The sequence below is a fragment of the Corythoichthys intestinalis genome, chromosome 4, assembly GCF_030265065.1.
Source record: "Corythoichthys intestinalis isolate RoL2023-P3 chromosome 4, ASM3026506v1, whole genome shotgun sequence".
NCBI lineage: Eukaryota > Metazoa > Chordata > Actinopteri > Syngnathiformes > Syngnathidae > Corythoichthys > Corythoichthys intestinalis.
In genome coordinates this window covers 24,536,346-24,562,373 of record NC_080398.1, presented here as the reverse complement: position 1 = coordinate 24,562,373, position 26,028 = coordinate 24,536,346, and the positions used below count along the sequence as shown (strand labels likewise).

At 39.1% G+C, this 26,028-nt stretch overlaps 1 protein-coding gene across 4 annotated transcripts in view; it reads right to left on the bottom strand.

Annotated features, from left to right (window-relative positions):
- Window positions 1–26,028, bottom strand: part of g6fl (g6f-like) — a 56,995-nt gene that overhangs the window by 21,068 nt on the left and 9,899 nt on the right. For all 4 annotated transcript variants that reach the window (XM_057833373.1, XM_057833374.1, XM_057833375.1 and 1 more), the window contains 2 exons: window positions 25,097–25,423; window positions 8,124–8,372 (listed from right to left, as the gene is read on the bottom strand). In XM_057833373.1, coding sequence (XP_057689356.1) covers window positions 8,124–8,372; window positions 25,097–25,423 — 576 coding nt within the window. The remainder of the gene's footprint in view (window positions 1–8,123; window positions 8,373–25,096; window positions 25,424–26,028) is intronic.

Genomic DNA, 26,028 nt, shown 5'->3' with positions numbered 1-26,028 from the left:
TAACGGCGGTAATTTTTTAAAAATTAATCACGTTAGATAATTAACCCATGCGCTACACGACACACTCACGCATTGTCGCGTTCAATCTATAAAGACGCCGTTTTACCTATAAATAGCGCTAAAAGGCAGCGTGTAATGAGTAGAAAGAATTTTGACAGCCTTTGGAGCCATTTTTTACGTAGCTAAAGCCTTACAATACCTCTCTCAGAAATTAATAATAACGTGAAGGCAATGTGGGGAAGAAAGGTAGTAGTTGATCATTTTCTTAACACCCTATGTTCTTTCCCAACGCAGAGAAGATATATCAATTGGTGCCCCTACACACAGTCATGGTTGCACTTCCCATCATGCATTTGGGCAGAAGTTAAATAGCTGCAGTATCATTTACTGAAAGCTCAACAAATACACTAGATGGCAATATTTAGTCATAATATACAAAGTCACATTTATCCTTTAAGAATTACAAGTCTTTCTATCCGTGGATCCCTCTCACAGAAAGAATGTTAATAATGTAAATGCCATCTTGAGGATTTATTGTCATAATAAACAAATACAGTACTTATGTACTGTATGTTGAATTTAGTTTAGTTTTATTCATTTTTTTCTTAATGCATTGCCAAAATGTATATGATCGGGAAAAATTATCGGGAATGATTGGAATTGAATCGGGAGCAAAAAAAAAAAAGCCATCGCATTGAGAAATATCAGGATCGGCAGATACTCAAACTAAAACAATCGGGACCGGATCGGGAGCAAAAAAACATGATCGGAACAACCCTAGTCACCACAATTAATTATCTGTTAATTTTAACTATTATTATTATTATTTTTTTTTTAAATGAATAAACGAGCTTTTCTTTTCTATGTATTTGATTTATTATTTGTATTTTTATAAAAAGCATAACATGAAAAGTAAATATTCCCTTTATTTATTTTCAAAATTTTAAAATGTATTTAATCATTTTTTAAATATTAAACAAAAAACGACAAACACTAAATATTCTCTGATTACTGTAGTCCTCAATGAACGCCGATGGTTATTTTGGTGACAAATTTAAATTTGATATTTGCAAATACAGTATCTGCTTTTGCTTTGGAAAACTATGATACAGTTACAGCTTTACATAATATTCATAGTCCAACTTTTTGAGTATAGCTTTTGATTCCTATGCATATTTCTGTGTAAAATGAAAAGCCAAGAGTAATATAACAGTAAATAATGTTTTTCATATGTAAAGTATGTGAAGCGAGTAGTCGACTAATCCCAAAAGTAGTCGTGACTAATAAAATAAGCTTTTGTTGCAATCCTAATGTGTACGTGTACTTTATTTGTAAACTCAATAGGTGCCACGAATTGTGAAAATGTTTTGTGATTAATTTTGAAATTAATTATGTTGCCCCTATTTTTCATATCATAAAAAAACTGGCATTTGAACAGGGGTGTGTCAACTTTTTTTTTTTTTTTTAGCAATCTTATGTATTGTAGACAGTTTTCATGATAAAGAAATGATATCCTCCATGGCGAAAAAAAAAAAAAAGTTTTCCCATAAAAGCCGTAAAATCTCGCCATTATCTGTCTCTCGATCTCTAGATGTTCTCCCTTCCGATAAAACCAAGCATCTAGCGCCCTCGTCTTCATCCCACTCAAAGTGTCCATTACTCCCCGAGCTGCAGTAGTGGCGGCGTGCATTATGATGAGCCCTGGGCCCTGTGGTCCAAGTGATGCATTGGACTTATCTCAACCAGAGGGGATCCATTTAACTGTCACATCCTCCTGTTCTCCACCACCAACACAATAAGCCTGAATAATTTAGTTATTGTTGGAGGATATGTCCTGGGGTTCTGTCTCCTTATATCCGCGTATTAGCTTGGAGAGAGAGATAAGACGCTGACCTTTATGTCTTTTAAAAGAGGAGGCTGAGCGTTTTGAGTATTTGAGATTTTTATAGAAAAAGACCGCATCACGGGGTGAGAAAGTGCGACCCCCGAGAGATAAGGTGTGTTTTGATTGCCGTTAGTATTTTGTCTAGTGAAATTTGTTCATATAATTAAAAATATTCTGAAGTGTTTCCCTGGTTTATTGTGCTTCATTGTTAGCCCTTGATTTAAAAAAAAAAAAAAAATGACGTACAACATCAATTTCAACAACGAGAACTAACTGTTCCCAAATGAATGGGTTTTTAGTTATAAACAGCAGATTGAATAAAGGCTGATTTTAGCACACTTTGACAGGTTAATGGATGCAGACCTTTCACGTCTCGCACATGCGGGGAGAAATGTACTTCACAGTGGCAGGCTCTATATACAGTAATTGGTCTCCGAATATGAGAAACATGGTTTCTATTAGTTCCATTACTCTACATTTATTGTTTCTTTTCACTGTAATTTGTACTTATTAGTTTGATGGTTAATTTGAGGCAATGTGTAGGTGGGTCATTCTATAATGGACCCTCAAATCACAAAAGTTGTTTATCAGCCTTTGATTTGCATAGGAATGTACTGAGTGGTCATGATTTATCTTTTTTCTAACTTAAAAATTGCAGAAACGCTGTGCGTGGGGTACCCGTAATTACATACATACAGTAAACAACTAAATGTCAACCATCACCAAGGACACTTATGCTTGCCCAAAAGGTAAGTTCATGATCGATTTATAAAAGAAATATTTGACAGCATGTATTAGAAACATAGACTTAACTATTAATGTTAGTTTGCTAACAATTGGCTACCTACTTGTTTACTTGCCTGTCACAATTGCCGTTTACATGGTGACTCTCCGAGAATCAGGGGTGAAAGTGGCTAGAATTTCTTGCCGGAACTCCCCGACGTGAGGTTCACCACAGAGCCAGAAGTTTTATTTATTTATTTTAGGGCTGTCAAACGATTAAAATTTTTAATCGAGTTAATTACAGCTTAAAAATTAATTAATCGTAATTAATCGCAATTAATCGCAATTCAAACCATCTATAAAATATGCCATATTTTTCTGTAAATTATATATATATATTCTGTAAAATAAATTGTTGGAATGGAAAGATAAGACACAAGATGGATATATACATTCAACATACGGTATTAGTGGGCATTTCACTCTACTGTCATTTAAATCTGTCTATGCTGTCCTCACTCCGAAGCGTCTACTTTTTCCAAAGCTAGACAGCTAGTGAACGACGCCTTAATAATCAGACTTCTTCCTTTTTCATCTGATCTATTAATAAAATGGCCTCAAACCATTGTTCTCTTTAGACCGTAGTGAAACTACAAAAAAAAAAGTACACAAGCATTGCATTAGCGACAACGTTAGCTTAGCATGGTATACAGGTTCACTAAACATAAACAAAAAGCGTCTCATACAAAAAATATAACATTTCGCTTACTAACATATTATGTACATTCTTTACAACAACCATACTTACGGACAAATCTTGTTCAAGGATCATATAAGCACAACATTACAACGTAGGCGTCAGCCCGAGACGTCATGCAGCCATATTGAACTGGCAAGAAAGCAATAAACCATGTCGCAAAGCGACCACAAGAGTTCGCTGTTAAACAGCACAAAAAACCTTGCTGTAAAACTTACCAAAAGGCAGAATACTGTCTGACATGGGACAGTGCGGGACATGTGCGTTAATTGCGTCAAATATTTTAACGTGATTAATTAAAAAAATTAATTACCGCGCGTTAACGCGATAATTTTGACAGCCCTTATTTATTTATTTATTTATTTGGGGGGGGTGTCAAACCTCTTAAACTACTGAAATGCGAAGAAAACTGTTTTAGAACAGTTATTTCTACAACACATACAAAAACTGATTTTCGCACAAAATTTAATTTTTTCCAATGATTTGCAAAATAAAAGTAAAACAAAAACAGCAATAACCCCAATCTCCATCTCCTAATTTTTATTTTCCCTCATTTCCTCACATATTAAATGCCAAATCTCAATTTTAACTAGTTAAGAACATGAGATATGTATTAAAATTGAAGTTATATGTAAACATTTCCTTTTTTTTTTAAGAATAAAGATATAAGTAACATACATTCAGAAAAATAAGTACAAATGACATATTATGCAGAGTGAAATGGAATACATTTTGAAGATGCAAACATTGACTTTTTCAAATCATAAGGAAATGAATAAGTAGCCTAACATAAATCAACAAATATAACTCCAAAGTGCAAATTGACAGCTAAGATGCTCTGAACCTCCCCATCAGAGTAAATAAAACTAGATATGATATATAAGCCTCCTCAACTCTTTCGTTGCTCTAAAAGATTTGATCCATTTTATGTTGCATTGCCCTTTTTTTGTCGCATCAATTCAACAAGCTTTTTTTTTTTGCCGTTACAGAAAAGTTGCACATTTGAACCAATCAGAGCTAATCACATGTCAGTATGTCAGCCAATTGAATGGATAAATGAGATCAGGCGCTTCGCACAATGACGTGACTCATCATTGTCAGACGCAGATAACTGCAGCAGCTGGGGAAACCTCCATGCTGTCCATGGAATAAAATCAATAAAAAATATTGGTGGAAACGCTACACAAGCACTTTATTATGCTTGTTGTTAACACTTGTGTATGTAAATCTGATGTTGGTAGATTGTTTTCATCTTGGAGCTGAAATCCATGTGTGGCAGCTTAGCATGTTTTTTTTTCTTTACATAGCGTATTGACAGTTGCTGCCATATTTTCAGAATCAAAGCACCGTCTATACCGGAACAGCATTCCGGCCCTGAATCTTATACCGGAACTGCGTTCTGGCCCTGAATCTTACACCGGAACTGCGTTCCTGACCGTTCTGGCCGACTTTCACCCCTGCCGAGAATACAAAAAATTTCAAATGTGTATTTATATGGTTCCAGATGCGCACCCGATTTATGATGACTCGCCATGTTTAGAGTTTAAAACAATGACAGATTTTAATTTCCCGCTTCAGGGCACGTACATAGTGTAGCCTTGAGTGTGCCAGAGCGGGGTCAAACCATTCTCTGCTAAGACAGGGGAGGTGGGGGTGGGGGCGTTGTGTGAAAAAAGGAAAAAAAATATATTTGAAATATCTAATATGTGAAATTGTTTAAGTATATATCGAGTAGAACATAATGTTTAATCAGACAATGATTTAAACAAAAAAGAAATATAACATAAGCCCTGTCGACGGGCTTGTATGGTTCCGTCTCGAACAATGTTGCAATTCCGCATGAAAACGATGTATTATTCATGCCAGGCCCTAGGGGGCAGTGCAGATTTACAAGGCGACAGCCAATGATGCACTTTGACCCCAACAACCTCCTCAGCCTGGAAAACAATATACCAGCCCACTCCAAGCAGTGGCATTTTTCTTTTGCTCCATAAGGCACAAAAATGAAAACATAACACATATTTAAATAAAAAATATTATAGAAAATAAATTAAAGCCGACATTCAAATGCCAAATATGGCGATATTTGCTGTTTTTAATGTTTAGTAGCACCACTGCGCACGCCCAATGTGACGTGTGTGAGTGCTGACGTTATCGGCGTGGGAGCGTTCCATTGATATGGATGCGGAACAAGCCCCCCCAAACCCCTGCAATCGAATCCTTCCAATTTGGAGCCCGTATTCAGTGGTTTGCGTCTTCGCCTTCCGTTTTTGCCGACACCATATGAAGGCGAGGCCATTCCGCAACACAGTCATTGCGTCTTGGTGTCGCAGAGTCGCCATTTAAACCTCCCCATAGAATAAAATACAGTGACTACTTGGTGCTTCAAACTTCGCGCCCTGAGTCCATCACAGATTTTTTTTCAATTAAAAGATAAATAAATAAATGCAGTATTTTATAGCGCTGTCCCGATCCGATCACATAGTCTCTCACTCTCGCTCCTGCCGCTTTTCTAGGTCAGGCAGTGCACTGGAGTTGCTTTTTAAAGTTAACGACGATTGACAGATGTTAAGGTTCAATCTTGCCAGAGATGCATAGAAGCCGAAACTTCAAAGCACCGCATACGTCAACTATCGTTTAACTTGTTAAACAGTTGCTGTAGCAACCCATTGTGTGTAAGTGAGCACCTTGAGGGGATTTGAGTGGACTCACTCAATGAAGCATTTAATAAAGACAAGCATTTTTCTGCTTTATTCTTTTTTTAAAATCATTCGGGACAGTAACATGTTTGAAACTTATAATTTAATAATAATAATAGTTTTGTCTTTTGCGTTTTTTTTATTTTTATTTTTTACAAGAAGCACCTATAGCTTCTGATCTATCTGAGAAACAAAGAACAAAGCTCCAAACCCATTTTAAAGCAATAAAACTGGCCACTGGAGGGCAGTAGCGCATTTTGTAAGACCCGCAACTCGATTCAACAGCAATGAACGGCCGGGGAAAAAGGGTCGGAGCGCTGGCGGCATGATGCCAGATGGCGGACGACCGAACAAAACAACCGAGAGGACCCCCGGGATGCCAGGCGCTGGACGACCGAGCATAATGACTGGGACCACCAGTGCAGCGGGTTCGCCGAGCAGACCCCGCAGAGACTAAAAAATAATCCATCTTTGTGAGATAGACAACAATGAGGGAAAAGTTTACGCGGCTGACGCGGCGACAACGACGTCATCTCGGCCACAACAGCGTCATCTTTCAGTTAGTTATGTGTAAATAAATTGTTACTTTGCTATTAAAAGCTCTATTTGTCTTGTTCTGTATTATATTTTGTAAAAGGAAAACATTATTCAGATGTTTGGGTTGTAACTAAAGCAAAAAATAGCTGTGTTAAAGTCAAAGTTATGTTTGAAATCCAGTATTGTCAGTAACGCGTAAGTAACGCGTTACTGTAATCTGATTGCTTTCTTTCAGTAACGAGCAATCTAACGCGTTAGTTTTTCCAAGCCAGTAATCCGATTAAAATTAGTTTCCTCAGTAACTGTGCGTTACTATTTTGTTTTTGCCTCATAATGTATGTAGAATGAAGAATACTGTGGTCATGTACGAAGAGCATTTGAATAGAAAATACCGCATTTGAGTTTGGGAGTGACATCACATCTCACGTTTTCTCATCGGAAAAAAACAGGTCACGTGCAGTACCATGCTGTATGCGCACCGTCTGCCACATAGCCTGGCTACCTATCAGGATACTAACAGTAAAGGAGCCTGAGAGATACAACAAACGGCTGCATTTGCTCACTGGAGATACAGCCATTACTTCACATATCCGTCCAGTAAAGATGACAAAAATATCTCCGTGCGTTGCAAACTCTGCGCTGGCTCAGATGGACTGTCGACCGCTATATACTGTACTCGACATCCAATTCAACAAGGAAGCACCTGGAATTAAAGCACAACGCGTCGCGAAAAAAACTCAAAACAAGACGACAGGTAACGAGACAGCCAGCAACTAGCCTTTATAATATGTGTAATTATGTACATTTTATAGTTAAGAGTTTGTAATCGTAGGCGGAGTTTTACATTTGTGGGACTGCGGGGAGAAGCATGTTGAAGACTGAAACGAAAGTCAAAAGTTTGGACACACTTCATAATTTTTGCGTTTTATATATTTTCACTGCTATTGTAAATTCTCACTGAAGACATCAAAACTATGAACGAACATGTGGAATGGCAAAAAAGTGAAATAACTGAAAACAGGTTTTGTATTCTACATTCTTCAAAGTATCCACCTTTGAGGTGTCTCCAAACTTTTGGCCAATACTGTACAGTGGGGAGAACAAGTATTTGATACACTCACAATGAGAAAACCCATTGGCAGTGTATCAAATACACACATCTTGATACTGTTCGAGTTCAATCAGCTGTTGAAGTTGTTGTTGGTAGCGTTTGAAAGCTTAGGTTTAAAGAAATTCTAAATATCCATCTTGCCTCCTCTGGTGTAGTTTTGGCTAAGCAAAGCAGTAAATGAGGAGCAGCATTTCGTGTGTAAGCTACTTCATAGGCTGGTTGCAGTACTGCTGACCAATTTATTAAGTCTGTGTGCAGGCCAGACGTTATTGATTTTATGACAGAGGCTGGGGGCCGGATGAAATTTGACCACGGGCCGCATTTGGCCCCTGGGCCGGACTTTGGACATGCCTGACCTAAACAGTATTAATTTTTTAAGAAGTTGACCAACAACCACTACAAAAGTGATACCTTGCTTTTTGACGGAATGCCTGGCGCTGATAGTCTGGCCGTTTTTAAATTGTAAGGTGCACGTGTAGTTGCCCTCCATGTCGGTTGTGACGGGTAAGGGCAAAGTGGTCGTAACATTGCCGGGCCTGCTGCTCTTCGACCGTAACAGCCGACTCTTATTCTGGTACTCCCACTTGGCATATTGGACCTGAGAAGCCTCGTTGTACAGGCACTCCAACTGCAACTTGGTACCTAAATGCAGGCCCATAACTGCGAAAGAAGATAGGGAAAAAACAGGGAACAAGAAGTAAGTGGAACAAATGGTGGAGTTTTCCCATTATATGCTAACACAACTTTTAGCTAGCGGCCTTTAATAAAAGTGCATGTGACACGAAAAAGCATGTTTATTTCATAATACACGCAGGATTTTATGCTCCTGAATGATATGGACCGCTTGGATGTGTTGGAAGCGATCGCTATATTTATTTAGTTTTTTTAATCCCGCGCCATGAAAATGAGTGACTTCCAGCTTCGGTCTTGCATTGAGGAGGAGGGCGCTGTGACGTGTACGGGTGAAGGCGTCCTCTTCACTAAATAGCGGTACTGTTGTGTATGAGGACTAAGGATTCAGCTGATTTTGCGGATTAATAAGTTTATTTTTCGCATCACGCCAGCCAAGCGGCTGCAGAAAAATCTTGCTTTATGAGGGAATGGCGTGTGCGCCTTTTTGGAGTTTCAAAAGGTTCCCATTCACCGTGGATATTGGCCAAGCCCTACTACTGTGGGACTATTTGACTTACGAGGAAGTGAGTAAACATCTTGTTTTGTATTATGTCAAATATTAATACAGCGATTACAAAGTAAACACTACAAACTTTCTTTACATAAAGGACTACTTACGTTTGATCATTGATAGGCATATAAAAAGCTCTCCTCGTGCACATTAGCTGCACGTTAGCTGCACAACAACTGCAGCCGCCCTCCTCCGGGGAACGAACTGTAAATTGTTCTCCGCCGGGCGATTTGCCGATCTGCGAAGACAATCGACAACCCAGTCGTCATGTCAAATAATCCGGGCTAGTTACGTGTGATTTTCCGCTTCGAAGACTTTGAAACATCACTCAGTTCGGGTTAGCATGTCGGCGAGCTGTCACGCCTCTTGGTTTGTTTACATTCTCCGAAGCCGGGGAAGGGAAATGACATATGTCCGATTTAGATGTCATAAAATATCGTTCGGGAGGTGCGACAGTAAAGGTGAAGTCGACAGTTTTGACCATTATGGAGTAATTTTGCCATGTCGTCCTGAATAAGTGCATTTTTATTATTTCATATTCCATTTAGCACAAGACTGTTATTTGTCATGACCATGCCATTTATTGAGCAATTGGGGAAAATACTTGGATAAATAGAATATCCTGTAAAAATATTGAAGTAAAGAGACAGAAACAATGACATTTTGCAGCTCTCGTCGTCCCGTTTCCCACGTTGTGAATAGTTCCCGCTCGACGGGCTGACTGGTCCTTCTCAAGCCATTTATTTAGCTATTGGGGAAAAATACCTGGATAAAAAGAATATCCTGTAAAAATATTGGCGTAGAGAGACTGAAACAATGACATTTTGCGGCTCTCTTCGTCGCGTTTTCCTCGTTCTGAGTAATAAAACTGATGAGCCCATTCACCCGCTGACGTAATCCACCAGTTGGGGACGCTAGAGCCCTATAATGGTAGGTGTGGCTAATTTCTCGTCATCTGCGCTTTGCTAAATTGTTGGATATAGTCGAATCGTCTCAAAATATGATTCTAATTCACATAATAATGCTATTTAAGACTTTTTTTCTCCTGTCGTATGTCACGCCTGGGTGAGGGTTGTCACGTCTTGGTATATTGTCTCTTCCTGCTTTATTTTGAAGCCTCACCCTCCTGTTTCCACCACTCACCCGTCCTGCTTTCTCACCTGTCTCTGATTATGATTACCTATTGTTCCCACCTGTGCCCTATTCCTCATATGCTTAAATTGTTTGTCACTCCCTAGTCTCGTGCCAAAGTGTCTTCGCCCTTCGTTGCCACCAAAGCCAGTCCATAGCCAGAGATATTCTAAGTTGTGAGTTGTTCATAGTATTCTGCCATAGCTCTTTGTTATTTTGTGCCTCATGCATAGCCCTTTGTTGTAATTGTAAACTCCAGTGCATTTTGCCTGGCTCTCTTGTTTCCCGTTTTTATTATTTTTGTTTCATAGGCCGTTATTTCCTCCTGCTGGAGCGCCCTCAGTTTGTACTTACCTCTGACCATTTTATGTTATTAAAAGACTGAATTCTGCATCTGAGTCCGCTCATCTTGTCTAAGTGTGACATTATATGCTCTTTCAGCTAAAGTCATATCGTTGTTTAAAATACACGTTTCGTCGTTTCCATGGAGAAAACATGCCTGGTAGATCCATTGAAAATTCTAAATTTTCCATAAGTTGTAATGGGAGTTTGAATATAGTGCTGCCGTAACATAAAAGTTAAATTAGTTCTGTGACCCCAACTCAAAACACTCACATCACAAATTTAAAATCTACAAAAAAACAAAAACAAAAAACAATGACATGATTAACTTATTGGCTGCAGTTGACGGTGATAGACGTCCAATCCATTTAGATTGGGAGGGTGGTAGCGATCATTTACAACCAAATGCCAGCTAGCAGTGGCGGAACATATGTGAACAGGGCCTGGGTGCGATGACTAGTATAAATGGGCCCCTCGAGATGAATGTTTGGTGGGAGGGAGTCCTAGTGGATAATTATTCGCAGGTCCCTCACACTTTCACAGGCCCTTAAACACGATCATCTGATGTGACATATAAAAATTCCAACATACCTAGGTTATAAATTCTCCTGTTCTAGGGAAGTATTTCTTTTTTTCTTTTTTTCTTTCTTTTTGTGTACCTTGTGTTAACTGTTATTGTTTGTCAGTATGATATTGTAGTATGAGGATACCATAATGTGCGATAATTCACTCTTTCTGCTCTTATGATTTTTCTTATGATTGTCTTAATGTACGTTTGCTAATGTCTATAAGATTTGAGTAGCTTCTTAAGAAGACATGACTCACACATGATCATAGCTCAGCATTATGAGAGTATGTACACTAAATTTGAAATTGAATTGAATGTGTGGGGCAGTGGTAGTGCTGGTGGAAAATTTTCTGCAGGCCCCTCCTGCAAGCGGGGGTGGGATTAGAGATGCAGGTCGTCCCTGTGTAACGAACGAGTTCTGTTCCTACGCTGGCGATGTAGTCGGAATTAACCCTTTAAGTACCTCTAAATACAAAAGAACTGTCCCAAAAAATGTATTGTACGTCATATTAATAAGAGCAAGTAAAAAATAAAATACTGTGAAGTATGTTGTTTTGAATGCCATTATATTGAATCCGGGCTTAAAAAAAAAAAAAAAAAAAAAAGAGGCTTGTAATTGTCAACATGGGTAAACCTTAACCATGAGAGACAGAATGTGGGGGAAAAAAACAGAAAATCAACATTGCTTGATTTTTAAAGAATTTATTTCCAAATTAGAGGGGAAAATAAGTATTTGGTAACCTACAAACAAGCAAGATTTCTGGCTGTCAAAGAGGTCTAACTTCTTCTAACGAGGTCTAACGAGGCTCCACTCGTTACCTGTATTAATGGCACCTGTTTTAACTCATTATCGGTATAAAAAGACACCTGTCATCAGTCACACTCCAAACTCCACTATGGCCAAGACCAAAGACACCAGAGACAAAATTGTCGACCTGCACCAGGCTGGGAAGACTGAATCTGCAATAGGTAAAACGCTTGGTGTAAAGAAATCAACTGTAGGAGCAATTATTAGAAAATGGAAGACATACAAGACCACTGATAATCTCCCTCGATCTGAGGCTCCATGCAAGATCTCACCCCGTGGCGTCAAAATGATAACAAGAACGGTGAGCAAAAATCCCAGAACCACACGGGGGGACCTAGTGAATGATCTACAGAGAGCTGGGACCACAGTAACAAACGCTACTTTCAGTAACACAATGCGCCGCCAGGGACTCAAGTCCTGCACTGCTAGACGTGTCCTCTTGCTGAAGAAAGTACACATCCAGGCCCATCTACGGATCGCTAGACAGCATTTGGAGGATCCAGAAGAGGACTTGGAGAATGTGTTAAGGTCAGATGAAACCAAAATAGAACTTTTTGGTAGAAACACAGGTTCTCGTGTTTGGAGGAGAAAGAATACTGAATTGCATCCGAAGGACACCATATCCACTATGAAGCATGGGGGGGGGACATCATGTTTTGGGGCTGTTTTTCTGCAAAGGGACCAGGACTACACATCTGTGTAAAGGAAAGAATGAATGGGGCCATGTATCGAGAGATTGTGAGTGAAAATCTCCTTCCATCAGCAAGGGCATTTAAGATGAGACATGGGTGGGTCTTTCAGCATGACAATGATCCCAAACACACAGCCAGGGCAACAAAGGAGTGGCTTTGTAAGAAGCATTTCAAGGTCCTGGAGTGGCCTAGCCAATCTCCCGATCTCAACCCCATAGAAAATCTGTGGAGGGAGTTGAAAGTCCGTGTTGCCCAACGACAGCCCCAAACCGTAACTGCTCTAGAGGAGATCTGCATGGATGAATTGGCCAAGATACCAGCAACAGTGTGTGAAAAGCTTGTGAAGAGTTACAGAAAACGTTTGGCCTCCGTTATTGCCAACAAAGGGTACATAACAAAGTATTGAGATGAACTTTTGGTATTGACCAAATACTTATTTTCCACCGTGATTTGCAAATAAATTCTTTAAAACTCAAACAATGTGATTTTTTTGTTGTTTTACTTCCACATTCTGTCTCTCATGGTTGAGGTTTATCCATGTTGACAATTACAGGCCTCGCTAATATTTTCAAGTGGGAGAACTTGCAGAATTAGTGGTTGACTAAATACTTATTTACTTTTTTTTTTTTTTTTAATTCAACTTTATTTACTTCATTTGCTGTTTCTGACTGTGTATCATATTGCCTCCGCAAAGCCCTTTGAGACAACCTTGTTGTGATTTAGGGCTATACAAATAAAATTGAATTGAACCGAATTTAATTATTTGCCTCACTGAATATTAACACTTAAACACAATATTACAGCTCTGCACATTGTCTTACCTTTCTGTTTGACCCTCCCCTTGCCCAAGCATGCCCGCTTTCCGCCCGCAAATGGGGCCTGTGAGAGAATTTATTCATGCTTAAAACACAACCATTATACAGTATATTATATGTTGAATGCTTTTGTTATGCTTGCATGAGAACATTATAGCATAGAGTATCATTGTTAAAATAATCTGTTGTAATCTTTTTGAGTGGGCCTTCTTATAGCCTTGACGATTGTAGACGGAGTCAATATGCCCAATTATGGACTGTCATGTTCCTGTTGTTTTCCAATATGCCCTGAATGAATACAATATAGCAACTGTGGCTTATCAAACTTCTTCCTGGCCACAGCTGGTGATTCAAGGTTACAGCTTAAGGTGGTTTTCCACTATGAGAGATGTTTTTCTGTAACTTGAGATGTTTTTACTAAGTTTCGATTTCGTTTCTATGGTGTCAACCCATAAATAGAGGGATGCCCTGTATCTCTCTTTTGTCCACATGCGGAGAAGCACTTTGTGCGTTATTCCGCGTCTGTACCCAAGAGCTCTTGTACTAAAACCTTCGAAAAAAATCAATCCATGGTTGTGGTAGTATTTATTTTTCTAATCTAGCTGTCGAGGTAACACTCATCTCGGAGTTCAAACTTGAGCTTCCCTGACAGGGCCCTCTGCAGGCTCGGGTGCTGTCGCACCCTCAGCACCCCCCTATGCTCCGCCTCGCTATCAGGCTAATGTGGCTAACAGATGCTAGACGTGATCGCGGGAGAAGATCAGGAATAGATTTATTAAATAGCCCCCGGCACCTCATGTGCTCATATCTTAAATTTTGTCTCGCGAGTCAAAACAAAACCACCCCTGCGTCGCTTGACGTAAAACCAGGCCACAGATTACCAAATGGATAGACTTGGTGAGAACGTCAGGGAGACAAAGGAGGTAGGCTAGACAAGGAGGTGACTTAATAGCTTTCGTGATTGCAGAAAAGGCCAAGGACGGATAAGGAATAATGGGGTAAAGGGGATGGTAGCCACGTGAGAGGGGAACGGGAAAAAAAACACAACAGCGCACAGTCTACGGAGAGGTCACAATAATATATATTCATTAAAGTGATTTGCTGCTAATGCATCACTTGACTGTGACTGATGCTTAGTGTCTCATCATAGTGAGATGAGAATCCATCTGGGCGTAATCAAGCTCCGCAGATCCCCCCCCGCAACGGGGCATAAAACCACACATATTTCAGCCTTGATTAGTGTGATCAACATGGGCCACCTACGTACAGCCTCCATGGGAAGCCGGCAGGTATAATCATACATAATGATACTCTTAATGAGGTGGGGTAAAAATATATGCGTCACATGATTGCCATGTGGGCACAGAGTCGTGTGTGTCTGTGTGTGTGCGGAGGGGCTGCAAATGTGTGACAGTGACTGATCGGCTCGTCATGTCTGGGCAGCTGTGATGGATGCCACGAGGGAGTGTGATTAGTAAACTCTTCCGAGCCCACCATTACAGGGATGTATGCCTTCGCTTTTTTGTTTACGCCTTTAAAGGCAACTTATTGTGTCTGTGTGGGTGTTGTAAAGCGTGAAATAAGGCCCATTCATGGTAAAACAGATTAGGGCCACACTAAATGGAATGAAAACAAAAGTTTTTTTTTTTTTTATATATGTACTGTATGATTGTAATTTTACAGAAATAAGCACACTTAGCTTTTTGACAAAACATTACAAATACTTTTGTTCAGGATTGCAACCTTATTCTTTTCATTGAGGAAAAAAAGGCAATTTTAAAAACAAAACAGTAGTAACCAAAAACATCCAAATTCTCCAAGACAAAAATATTTTTCAAGAGGAGAAAAACCGTACTGGACCGTAATATTCGGACTATAGGGCGCACCTGACGATAAGCCGCCACCCACCAAATTTGACACGAAAATGGCATTTGTTCATAGATAAGACGCACTGGACTATCAGCCGCAGCTGTACTCACTGTACTGTATTATGGGCAGGGGGTGAAAGTGGTTAGAATTTCTTGCTGGAACTCCCCAACATGAAGGTCGCCACGGAGCCAGAAATGTTATTTATTTATTTGTTTTTTTTGGGGGGGGGTGCAAAAATACCGAAATGCAAACAAAACTGTTTTGGTCAGTATAACACACACAAAAACTGATTTATATTCAAAATTTATTTTTTCGATGATTTGCAAAATAAAAGTTAACAAAAACAGCTATAACCCCAACCTCCATCTCCTAATTATTATTTTCTCCTCATTTCCTTATATACTAAATGCCAATTCTCAATTTTAACTACTTAGGAACACAAGATGTATTTATATTAATATTGAAGTTAATGTAAACATTTACTTCTTTTTTTTTTTTTAAATAACGTACATACATACATACATACATTAACTAACATACATTCAGAAAAATAAGTACAAATGACATATTATGCAGAGTGAAATGGAATATATTTTTAAGATTGCGCAAACATTGACTTTTTTAAATCATACGCAAATGAATAAGTAGCCTAACATAAATGAACAAATATAGGTCCAAAGTGCACATTGACAGCTAAGACGTTCTGAACCTCCCCATCAGAGCAAATAAAACTAAATATGATAAATAAGCGATAAACTAGATATGATATATAAGCCTCCTTAACTCTTTCCTTGCTCTTGAAGCTTTGATCCATTTTCTGTTGCATTGTCCCTTCTTTTTTTTTTTTTTTTTTTTTTTTTTTGCTGTTTCAGAAAACATGCACATTTGAACCAATCAGAGCTAACGCTGGTGATCACATCTCAGTATGTCAGCCAATTGAACGGATAAATGAATCCAGGCATTTTGCTTTGCTGCGTGCATTCGCACATTGACGTGACTCGTCATCGTCAGACTCAGATAACTGCAGCAGCTGGTGAAACCTCCATGCCGGCTGTGGAATAAAATAAATAAAAAATATCGGTGGAATTATGCTTGTTGTTAACACTTGTGAATGCAAATCTGATGCTGGTAGATTGTTTTCTCTTTGTAATGAAATGCATGTGTGGCAGCTTTGTTTTTTTTGTTTTTTTAATATAGCGTTTTGACAGTTGCCGTCATATTTTCAGAATCAAAGCACCATATACCGGAACAGCGTTCCGTCACTGAATCTTTTACCGGAACTGCGTTCCAGCCCTGAATCTTGTACCGGAACAGCGTTCCTGACCGTTCCTGATTATGGGATATTTACACCAAAAGATGCGAACACTTTATTTGACAGCGGCATTAAAAGACCAAATGAACCACCATGAAGCCTTGAACCTATTGGCTGCAAAGCTTTATGAAGCTTCATTTGGCCATTACTTCTCCTTTGGGGGAGACAGTCAACCTCTGCTGCCACCTGCTGTCAACACTGCTGTCATCCAACATGCCTCCTAGCCAGCATTTAACGCATATGCCCCGCTCAAACAGATTTAAATGACAGCACAGTGCAATGCCCACTTTTTACTTGTGTTTTTTTTGGAGTTTTGTCGCCCTCTGCTGGCGTTTAGTTTCGAATGATTTTATGGGCTTCATCACCCATGAGAATTGTGTAATGACATCAACAATGGCAGGCTACTAGTTTATTTTTTGATTGAAAATTTTAAAAATTTTATTAAAACGAAAACATTAAGAGGGGTTTTAATATAAAATTTCTATAACTTGTACTAACATTTATCTTTTAAGAACTACAAGTCTTTCTATCCATGGATCGATTAATGCCATCTTGTTGATTTATTGTTATAATAAATAAATACAGTACTTATGTACCGTATGTTGAATGTTTCTGTATCCATCTTGTGTCTTATCATTCCATTCCAACAATAATTTCCAGAAAAAATTTGGCATATTTTCTAGCTGGTTTGAATTGCGATTAATTACGATTAATTAATTTTTAAGCTGTAATTAACTCGATTAAAATTCGTTCGACAGCTCTATTATAAATCGATCGCTTCCACACACATCCATTTTCATTCAGCAGCATAAAATACCATGAGAAATATCCAAAAAACATGCTTTTTGCTGTCATCGGCATTTTAACTCGTAGTAACGGTTATCTTTTAAGAACTACAAGGGTTTTTATCCATGTGTCCCTTTAAAAGATTCAAATTATATTTTCAGGATGAAAAATTACATCTTTTAGAGTATAGTCTTTTTATTTTCAAACTTTTTGAATGTAAAAAATGATTGTTGTCATCAGATAATTACTTTTTTCTGCTACAAAAAAAAAAAAGAATATTCATTCAAGTTTGACAGTGACTTCAAATACTACTGAACAACACAAGCGTATAATTATTTACAGATAAATACATTCTCACTGTTTTATGTGCCATAAAATGCGTCACTGGACCTTGTAGTTATAGCCAAGTCTCGGAAATACACAATCTGATATGAATGCGATAGATTCCGCTATCGCTTGTCACATTTTACCAATTACCACAACCTTTGAAGTGATGTTCAGTATAAATCAGATTTTCAATCCGGGCATGTCGAAGCATATCTGTTGTTTTTCCACTCGTGGAGTTTCAGCAAGGTGTGTGATTATGCCATACCTGGCTGAAACACGCTTTAATAAACGCTTCCTGCAGTGCTTATTTTTTCTACCTGCTTGCCCTTAATGAAATACTTGAACACTTTTGATTATATTCCTATTCAGTTTTATTCCTGTGGAGAATTATGAGTGAGGGGGTGAAATCAACTTAATTTCGTTGTGATAATTAGCAAGCCATGTCGCAGGACCAGCGTAAAATCCGAAACTGGAGGGGGTAAACCGGCTCAACAGGGCCTCCGCCATAATCAACCTGAAGAGCTCATCATGTAAAACTTTTAATTTCAGGTGAGGGTGTTCAAATAGAATGAGAAAGGAACAATCGCTGCTTTTTAATTGATTTTTTTTTAGGTACACTCTCACTTCAACCAGATGCGGCGTATGTGCCAGAGACACAATAATGTCGCCGGGCAACCGCTCTGATAGCAGCAGAGCGGAGAGGTGCGGTGCTCGAAGCGGCAATAATAATTTGGCCTTAAAAATGCAAAAAGCTTAGAACCTCAATTTAATGACACACTGCTCTTGCCAGAGATGTGAAAATTTATGCGATGGAAGGTACCTACACAGTACGAGTACTTTTACAACCTCTTGTTGTTTATCATGCCTTTGTGTTTTTTTTTTTTTCCCAAACTCTTTTTTACCTAATAATTAGGGGTGTCAAATGATTCAAATTTTTAATCGAGTTAATTACAGCTTAAAAATTAATTAATCGTAATTAATCGCAATTCAAACCATCTATAAATTATGCCATTTTTCTGCAAATTATTGTTGGAATGGAAAGATAAGACACAAGATGGATATATACATTCAACATACGGTACATAAGTACTGTATTTCTTTATTATAACAATAAATCAAGATGGCATTACCATTATTAACATTCTGTTAAAGCGATCCATGGACAGAAAGACTTGTAGTTCTTAAAAGACAAGTTATAGAAATTTTATATTAAAACCCCTCTTCATGTTTTCGTTTTAATAAAATTTGTAAAATTTTCAATCAAAAAATATACTAGTAGCCCGACATTGTTGATGTCAATAATTACTTACACAATGCTCATGGGTGCTGAAGCCTATAAAATCAGTCGCACCCAAGCGCCAGCAGAGGGCAGCAAAACTCCGAAAAACACAACAAGTACACCTTTCACTGTGCTCTCATTTAAATCTGTTTGAGCGGGGCATTTGTGCGTTAATTGCGTCAAATATTTTAACGGGATTAATTTTTAAAAAATTAATTACCGCTCGTTAACGCGATAATTTTGACAGCCCTATTTATAATATATGTTTTAATAGGTTCCAGTTCTCGCACACTGTAAAAAAAATAACCTGGTAAGTTTTGTAGCTGGAAGAATTTTACCATTAAAAAAAAAAAAAAAAAAAAAAAGGAAAAACTGAAATACACATAAAATGGTATAGTGCTTTTGTAGTTGAAATTTTAATGTCTTTTTTTTTTTTGTACACTGTAATCCACGTGTAACCATGCAGTCTGGATGGTGGTGCGTTCCTTTTCTATTTCTTTGCCTTCTCGACAAGGATTCAATTCCACACTGTCATCTTGGCAGTCACGCATGCTGACTGCTGAGCTAACAAAAGTAGGTTAGAGTATGTGCTGTACGTCAAGAAGATTAGGAGAAACTTATTCTCCGAGAAACTACACAAAGTTCATACCGCAGGTCTTAATGCACAAATCCGATTTTTTTCGTGTTTTTACGACTCGAGTCAGGCGTTAACTTGACGGTCTGAATGGGACAGGTCGCATAAAAGTGGACCATTTCAAATCCGATCAAGGTCACTTTCGTATGTGGTTAAAATCCGATCTGGGCCACATTTTTCCAGAATATGGCTGTGGTCTGAACTGTTAAGTCCCCGGAATCGGAATTCATGCAGCAATTACGTGAGCAGAGCGAGAGAGACAGGGCACACGTTAGCGATGGAACTGTGCATTGGCGTTAGCACCTAGCTTGATCGCGGGTTTTAGGGAAGAGGCGAGCTTGACAACAGTCATAAAATAAATAAATAAATAAATAAATAAATAGGGCAGGCGAAAAATAGGCCTGAGAATAGTTTTCTTTCTGTGCTCCAAATGAGCAATATTTCAAGATTGCTTACACAGCTGAGAGTCGGGTCAAACTATCTGTATATTTGTACATGCCATCAATCCATATAAACTTTGAATATAAAACTAAATAGGGACTATCTATGTCGGTTATTTGTGTCCTGCTGTGTTTGATGGAGACCCAGCCCAGCTGTTCATTTCGGATACAGAAGATGAGGACTTTAATGGCTTTGTGGATTGATTAAAATTGATGTGAGTACTTTGTTAAATTCTTTAATGAAGTATAATTGAACTTAGTTTTGCTCCCATTGCCTTTTACACATTAAAAAAAAAAAAAAAAAGCGCAAACTAGCGCGCATGTTAGTGTGTATGCTGTAGCATATGTTTTTCATGCGCCCAATGAAGGGAATAGGTACCGTTTTCACACACACTATATAATTGTTTGCATTAGTCTAACACATTCATCTAACTATAGTTTAGGCAGACTTCACTCCATGCTCTTGAACACAGTAAAGTGGGGCCCTTATCGGGGCTCCTGAGGGGGAGATGGCAAAATGGTACCGTTTCTCGTAGGCACCGTCTAACTGTTTGCATTACTCGAACACACGTAATATAATTAATCAGGGAATAGAATCATTTCTCACATTTACTGTAGGACTGCACTACTCTAATACACCTAATATAAAATAAATAGCACACCATAGTTTAAAGAAGCAGAATAGATACACAACGCCATCTTATCACAGAAGCCCAACGTGTGCATCACGAGCAAGATTGACGCACCAACTCTGGCAATCAGGACAAAGACCAGCGCGCTTTCTCCCAAAACAAGTAGCGCCAGCCAGGATAACAAAGTTGATAGTGGGCGCTTGGGACGTTAAGACCAGCGTCAGTCGCTGTGGCAACCACGTCCCATCTGCGCACGAACCTAAACCGCCCAAAACCAGCCACAGGGGGAAGGTCCCAAAAGCAATGCCTGGACACACCTTTGGCCCGGCCTACTCTACCACGGACTTAAAAACACTGGACACTGAGATAACACAGATTTCGCTGCTCGGAAACATTTTCTATGTAGCCTTGTTTTGGATCCAGACTTGTTCCTCCATTGTCTGTTTTATGCCTTGTTTTTGACCATTGTCGACGAATAAATTGTCAACCTGTTTTCGGTGAGCCGTCTTCAAACTTTTGGAACATGAAGTCAGTAAAAAGGGTTAACACAAGAGATGAACGCACGAAATTTCCGCCTTCCTGGTTGGCGCACGGGCAGTTGCAGTTTCCGTGCGGCTTGGCCGGGGAGGCGAATTCCAACACCAATAATGCAGTGCGCCTTGTGTGTGTGTGTGTGTTAAATACAAAAATATCACCCGAAAATGAGCTTGGTCTTGAAAATACAGTAAATGTAACTTTTTGAAAATGTTTTTTTTATAGTACATCTAACCTAAATAAAGACAATCGCTATAATGTATGGTATCAAATGAACAGATGGATGGATTTTGACATATTTTTAAAGGGGGATAAAGTATCAAAGGTTTGGAGGGATAACTACTTGACATATAGCATATGAAGTTAAATAACAGCCTGTAAAGCTGAATATATCCTCTCATCTAACTCTCGGCGGGAACGTAATGAGGCGCTTTTTCTTCCAAAATGTCAGACCATTCCACTGAACAAGCTTTAGACAAGTAACAAACAACAGGGGGTGGAAATGATGAAATAGGGTTGCTTGAATCATTATGAACACATGCAAGCTTTCATTCCATCCCTCTTTTCTAGTGGAGCACGGAAATGAATCATGAGATGTGGCCTTCGCACTCATCAGACCGATACTCAGCAACACCTAAACCGGGGATTTAGACCTTCGCACCACTGCCACAACTATAAATCATCTTTCCCTTTTGAAAGAATGATGCTGATCAGCCCAGTGGAGCTTACTGTGGTAGACGAAAATTTTAAGGGCCTTAGCAGCAAGCGTTGCAAAGGGTCTCCTGGCCATGTTGTTTTTAATTCTTCTGGGAAATGAATCACCTTTGGATGGTGTCAAAGTGCCCGAAAACTCACCAGTTGTTTTTTTTTTGCGATTACGTCTATTCTGGTAGGTTCTCAACACTACCTGAACAAAATGCGCTCAATAAAAATGAAATCAGGAAAAATAAAACTCCCTTCACCAGTTTAACCTATTAACACAAAATTAGGTAGTTAAGTCACACAAAAAAGTCTAAAGGACCCCAGCCTGAAATTGAGCAGCAAATCAGCCATTTTGGGTAGAAGCGGAACATTTTTGAAAATAACTTGATTATGGATGCTTTAAAGCAAAATTAGTTGAGGAAAGGAGATGACATATTATTACCTTGCACACTCATTGTCATATACAGTATATTTTTAATTCTTATTTCATTTTGTGCAACCTCAATGTGTTATATTGGTTTTACTTATTATTATTATTTTTTTCTTCTTGTAAACTCTTAATAGTAAGTATCTTTATCCATGTGTTTATTCATTCTTCTTGTAAACTCTTAATAGTACTGTATTGGCCCGAATGTAAGACGATGTTTTTTGCATTGAAATAAGATTGAAAAAGAGGAGATCGTCTTATATTCGCGGTCTAGACATTATACCCATTCACGACGCTAGATGACGCCAGATATAATTGAAGCGGTGTTCTGTTATGACAAATCTCATCTACTCTCCCCATTCACGACGCTAGATGGCGCCAGATATCATTGAAGTGATGTTCTGTCATGACAGATCTCAGCTACTAGTTTAACCAGTTTGCATTATTTTATTGCAATGTTTTTCCTTATTCAGATTTGTTTCAAGACTACAGTTACAGTTAGACTTCACTAGATGACGCCAGATATAATTGAAGCGGTGTTCTGTTATGACAAATCTCATCTACTCTCCCCATTCACGACGCTAGATGGCGCCAGATATCATTGAAGTGATGTTCTGTCATGACAGATCTCAGCTACTAGTTTAACCAGTTTGCATTATTTTATTGCAATGTTTTTCCTTATTCAGATTTGTTTCAAGACTACAGTTACAGTTAGACTTCACTTTGATGGTTAATGCAGTTATTGCAATTTTGTTGTTTTATCACAATAGATTGGTTTATTTACATTTTAAAAACCAGAAGCCATTCATTTACGAATGTGATTGCACTTTAGGTTACATATTTAAATGTTCACGTATTAAGATTTGAATGAAGCAAAATAACATGCTTTTTCTCTCAAGTACAGTGGAGAGAACAAGTATTTGATACACTGCTGATTTTGCTGGTTTTCCCACTTGCAAAGCATGTAGGGGTCTGTAAATTGTATCATAAGTTCTCTTCAACTGGTAGGGACGGAATCTAATACACGTTGTATGATTTTTAAATAATAAATTTGCATTTAATTGCATGAAATAAGTATTTGATACACCACGAAAATCGAACTTAATATTTGGTACAGAAACCTTTGTTTGCTATTACAGATACCAAACGTTTCCTGTAGTCCTTGTCATGGTTTGCACACACTGCGGCAAGGATTTTGGCCCACTCCTCCATGCTGATCTTCTCCACAGCCTTCAGGTTTCGGGGCTGCTGCCGGGCAACACGGACTTTCAGCTCCCTCCATAGATTTTTTATCGGTTTCAGATCTGGTGACTGGCTAGGCCACTCCAGGACCTTAAGATGCTTCTTACGGAGCCACTCTTTAGTTGCCCTGGCTGTGTGCTTTGGCTCGTTGTCATGCTGGAACACCCAGCCACGACCCATCTTCAGGGCTCTCACTGAAGGAAGGAGGTTTTCAGTCAAGATCATAGCCCCATCCATCCTCCCCTCAATACGGTGCAGTCGTCCTGTACCCTTGGCAGAGAAGCAGCCCCCCAAAAATGATGTTTCCTCCTCCATGTTCCACGGTTGGGATGGTGTTCTTGGGGTTGTACTCATCCTTCTTTTTCCTCCAAACATGACGAGCCGAGTTTAGACCAAAAAGTTCAATTTTGGTCTCATCCGACCACATGACCTTCTCCCATTGCTCCTCTGGATATCCAGATGGTCAGTGGCAAACTTCAGACGTGTCTGGACATGCACTGGCTTCAGCAGCGGGACCTTGCGTGCGCTGTAGGATTTTAATCCATGACGGCGTAATGTGTTTCCGATGGTTTTCTTTGAGACTGTGGTTCCAGCTCTCTTCAGGTCATCGACCTGGTCCTGCCATGTAGTTCTGGGCTGATCCCTCACCTTCCTCATGATCAGTGATGCCCCACGAGGTGAGGTCTTGCATGGAGCCCCAGAACGAGGCAGATTGACTGTCAACTTGGACTTCTTCCATTTTCTAATAATCGCTCCAACAGTTGTTACCTTCTCACCAAGCTGCTTGCTTATTTTCCTGTAGCCCATCCCAGTCTTGTGCAGGTGTATTATTTTATCCCTGATGTCCTTACACAGCTCTTTGGTCTTGGCCATTGTGGAGAGGTTGGAGTTTGTTTGTTTGAGCAAGTGAACAGGTGTCTTTTATACAGGTAACAAGTTCAAACAGGTGCATTTACTTCCGGCAATGAGTGGAGAACAGGAGGGGCTCTTAAAAAAGAACTAAGAGCCGAAATATTTACTAGTTGGTAATGTATCAAATACTTATTTCATGCAGTTAAATACAAATTTATTATTTAAGAATTATACAAATTGATTTTCTGGATTTTTGTATTAGATTCCTTCCCTCACAGTTGAAGAGAACTTATGATACAAATTACAGACCTCTCCATGGCTTGCAAGTGGGAAACCCAGCAAAATCGGCAGTGTATCAAATACTTGTTCTCCCCACTGTATATTGTTATAATCATTTGTTTCAGATGTACTGTAATTATTTTCTGTATAAAAATTAATTTGGTGTTCAAAAAGTCTTTTTTTCCATGTGTTTATCCATGTGTTTATTCATTCTTCATTTTTTCTGGATATTTTGGTCGATATCATCTTTAGTTTTTTTCCCTTCTTGCCTTAATAATGTAAACAGTATCATTTCTCAAGTGTCTTATACATGTCACCTTGTTGTCATTGTTTTTGCTGACTCATACTCTATTACAGTGTATCACAAAAGTGAGTACACCCCTTGCATTTCTGCCGATATTTAAGTATATCTTTTCATGGGACAACACTGACAAAATGGCACTTTGACACAATGAAAAGTAGTCTGTGTGTGTAAATTACTTTGAGCAAGCCTGATGTCTCCCATTCCCCTTCCTCAGTGTAGTATTTACCTTTCAAAACGATCAGCAGGGTCCTCTGGCTTAATATACTGTCATTGGAAAGCACATCACAGATGTAGACGCCTCCGTCTTTGAGGCCCGGTGTGTGGATGAATGAGAAGCTGCCTGCCTCAGGGTTGGAGGGTGTGCCGGCCAGCTGGAGGTCATGGCTTTCTGGATTGATCCACGTCTTGCCCCTCCAAGAATCATGTGTGTACAACAGCTTGAACTTGCTCGTCTTGGGGTCTTGCCAGTTGAGGAAGACATAGTCCCCTCGGATATCGGGACAGGTCAGGTGAAAGGATGTCCCGGCTTGAATGCCTTTGAAGGTGGGAGGGCCTGCGTAGGTAAGAATAGCATTAGAATGTTATAGATGCAGTGAGGAGCAAAAGTATTTGCACCCTTAGTGATTTTGCAAGTTCACACACTTAGAAAATAGGTAAAGGTCTGAAATTTCAGTCATAGATACATTTCTACTCATAGAGACATAATCTAAAAAAAAATCCAGGAATCACATTGTCTGATTTTTTTACAATAATTTATTTTTAATTTACTGGGGTTCATAAGTATTTGTACACCTGAGAATCAGTAATAAATATGACAATCAAAGAGTCGCCAGTCTACCTTTAAAAAGTCCAACTTTACCTCATGAGTAACCATCGACCCACCACCCCTTTGAGCTCTTTATTGTCACCTGTGCAACCCACAGTCAGTCATGATCCAACTGCGACCATTGGCAAGACCAGAGAGCTTTCGAAAGACAGCTGAGAAAAAATTATTGAGGTCCACAAAGCTGGAAAAGGCTATGGGAAAGCAGCTTGGTGAGAATAAATCAACAGTTGCAGCAATTGGTAGAAAACGGAAAAGGCTATACAAGACTGATAATCTACCTCAGACTGGGGCTCCATGTAAAATCTCTCCTCGTGGGGCATCACTTATGATGA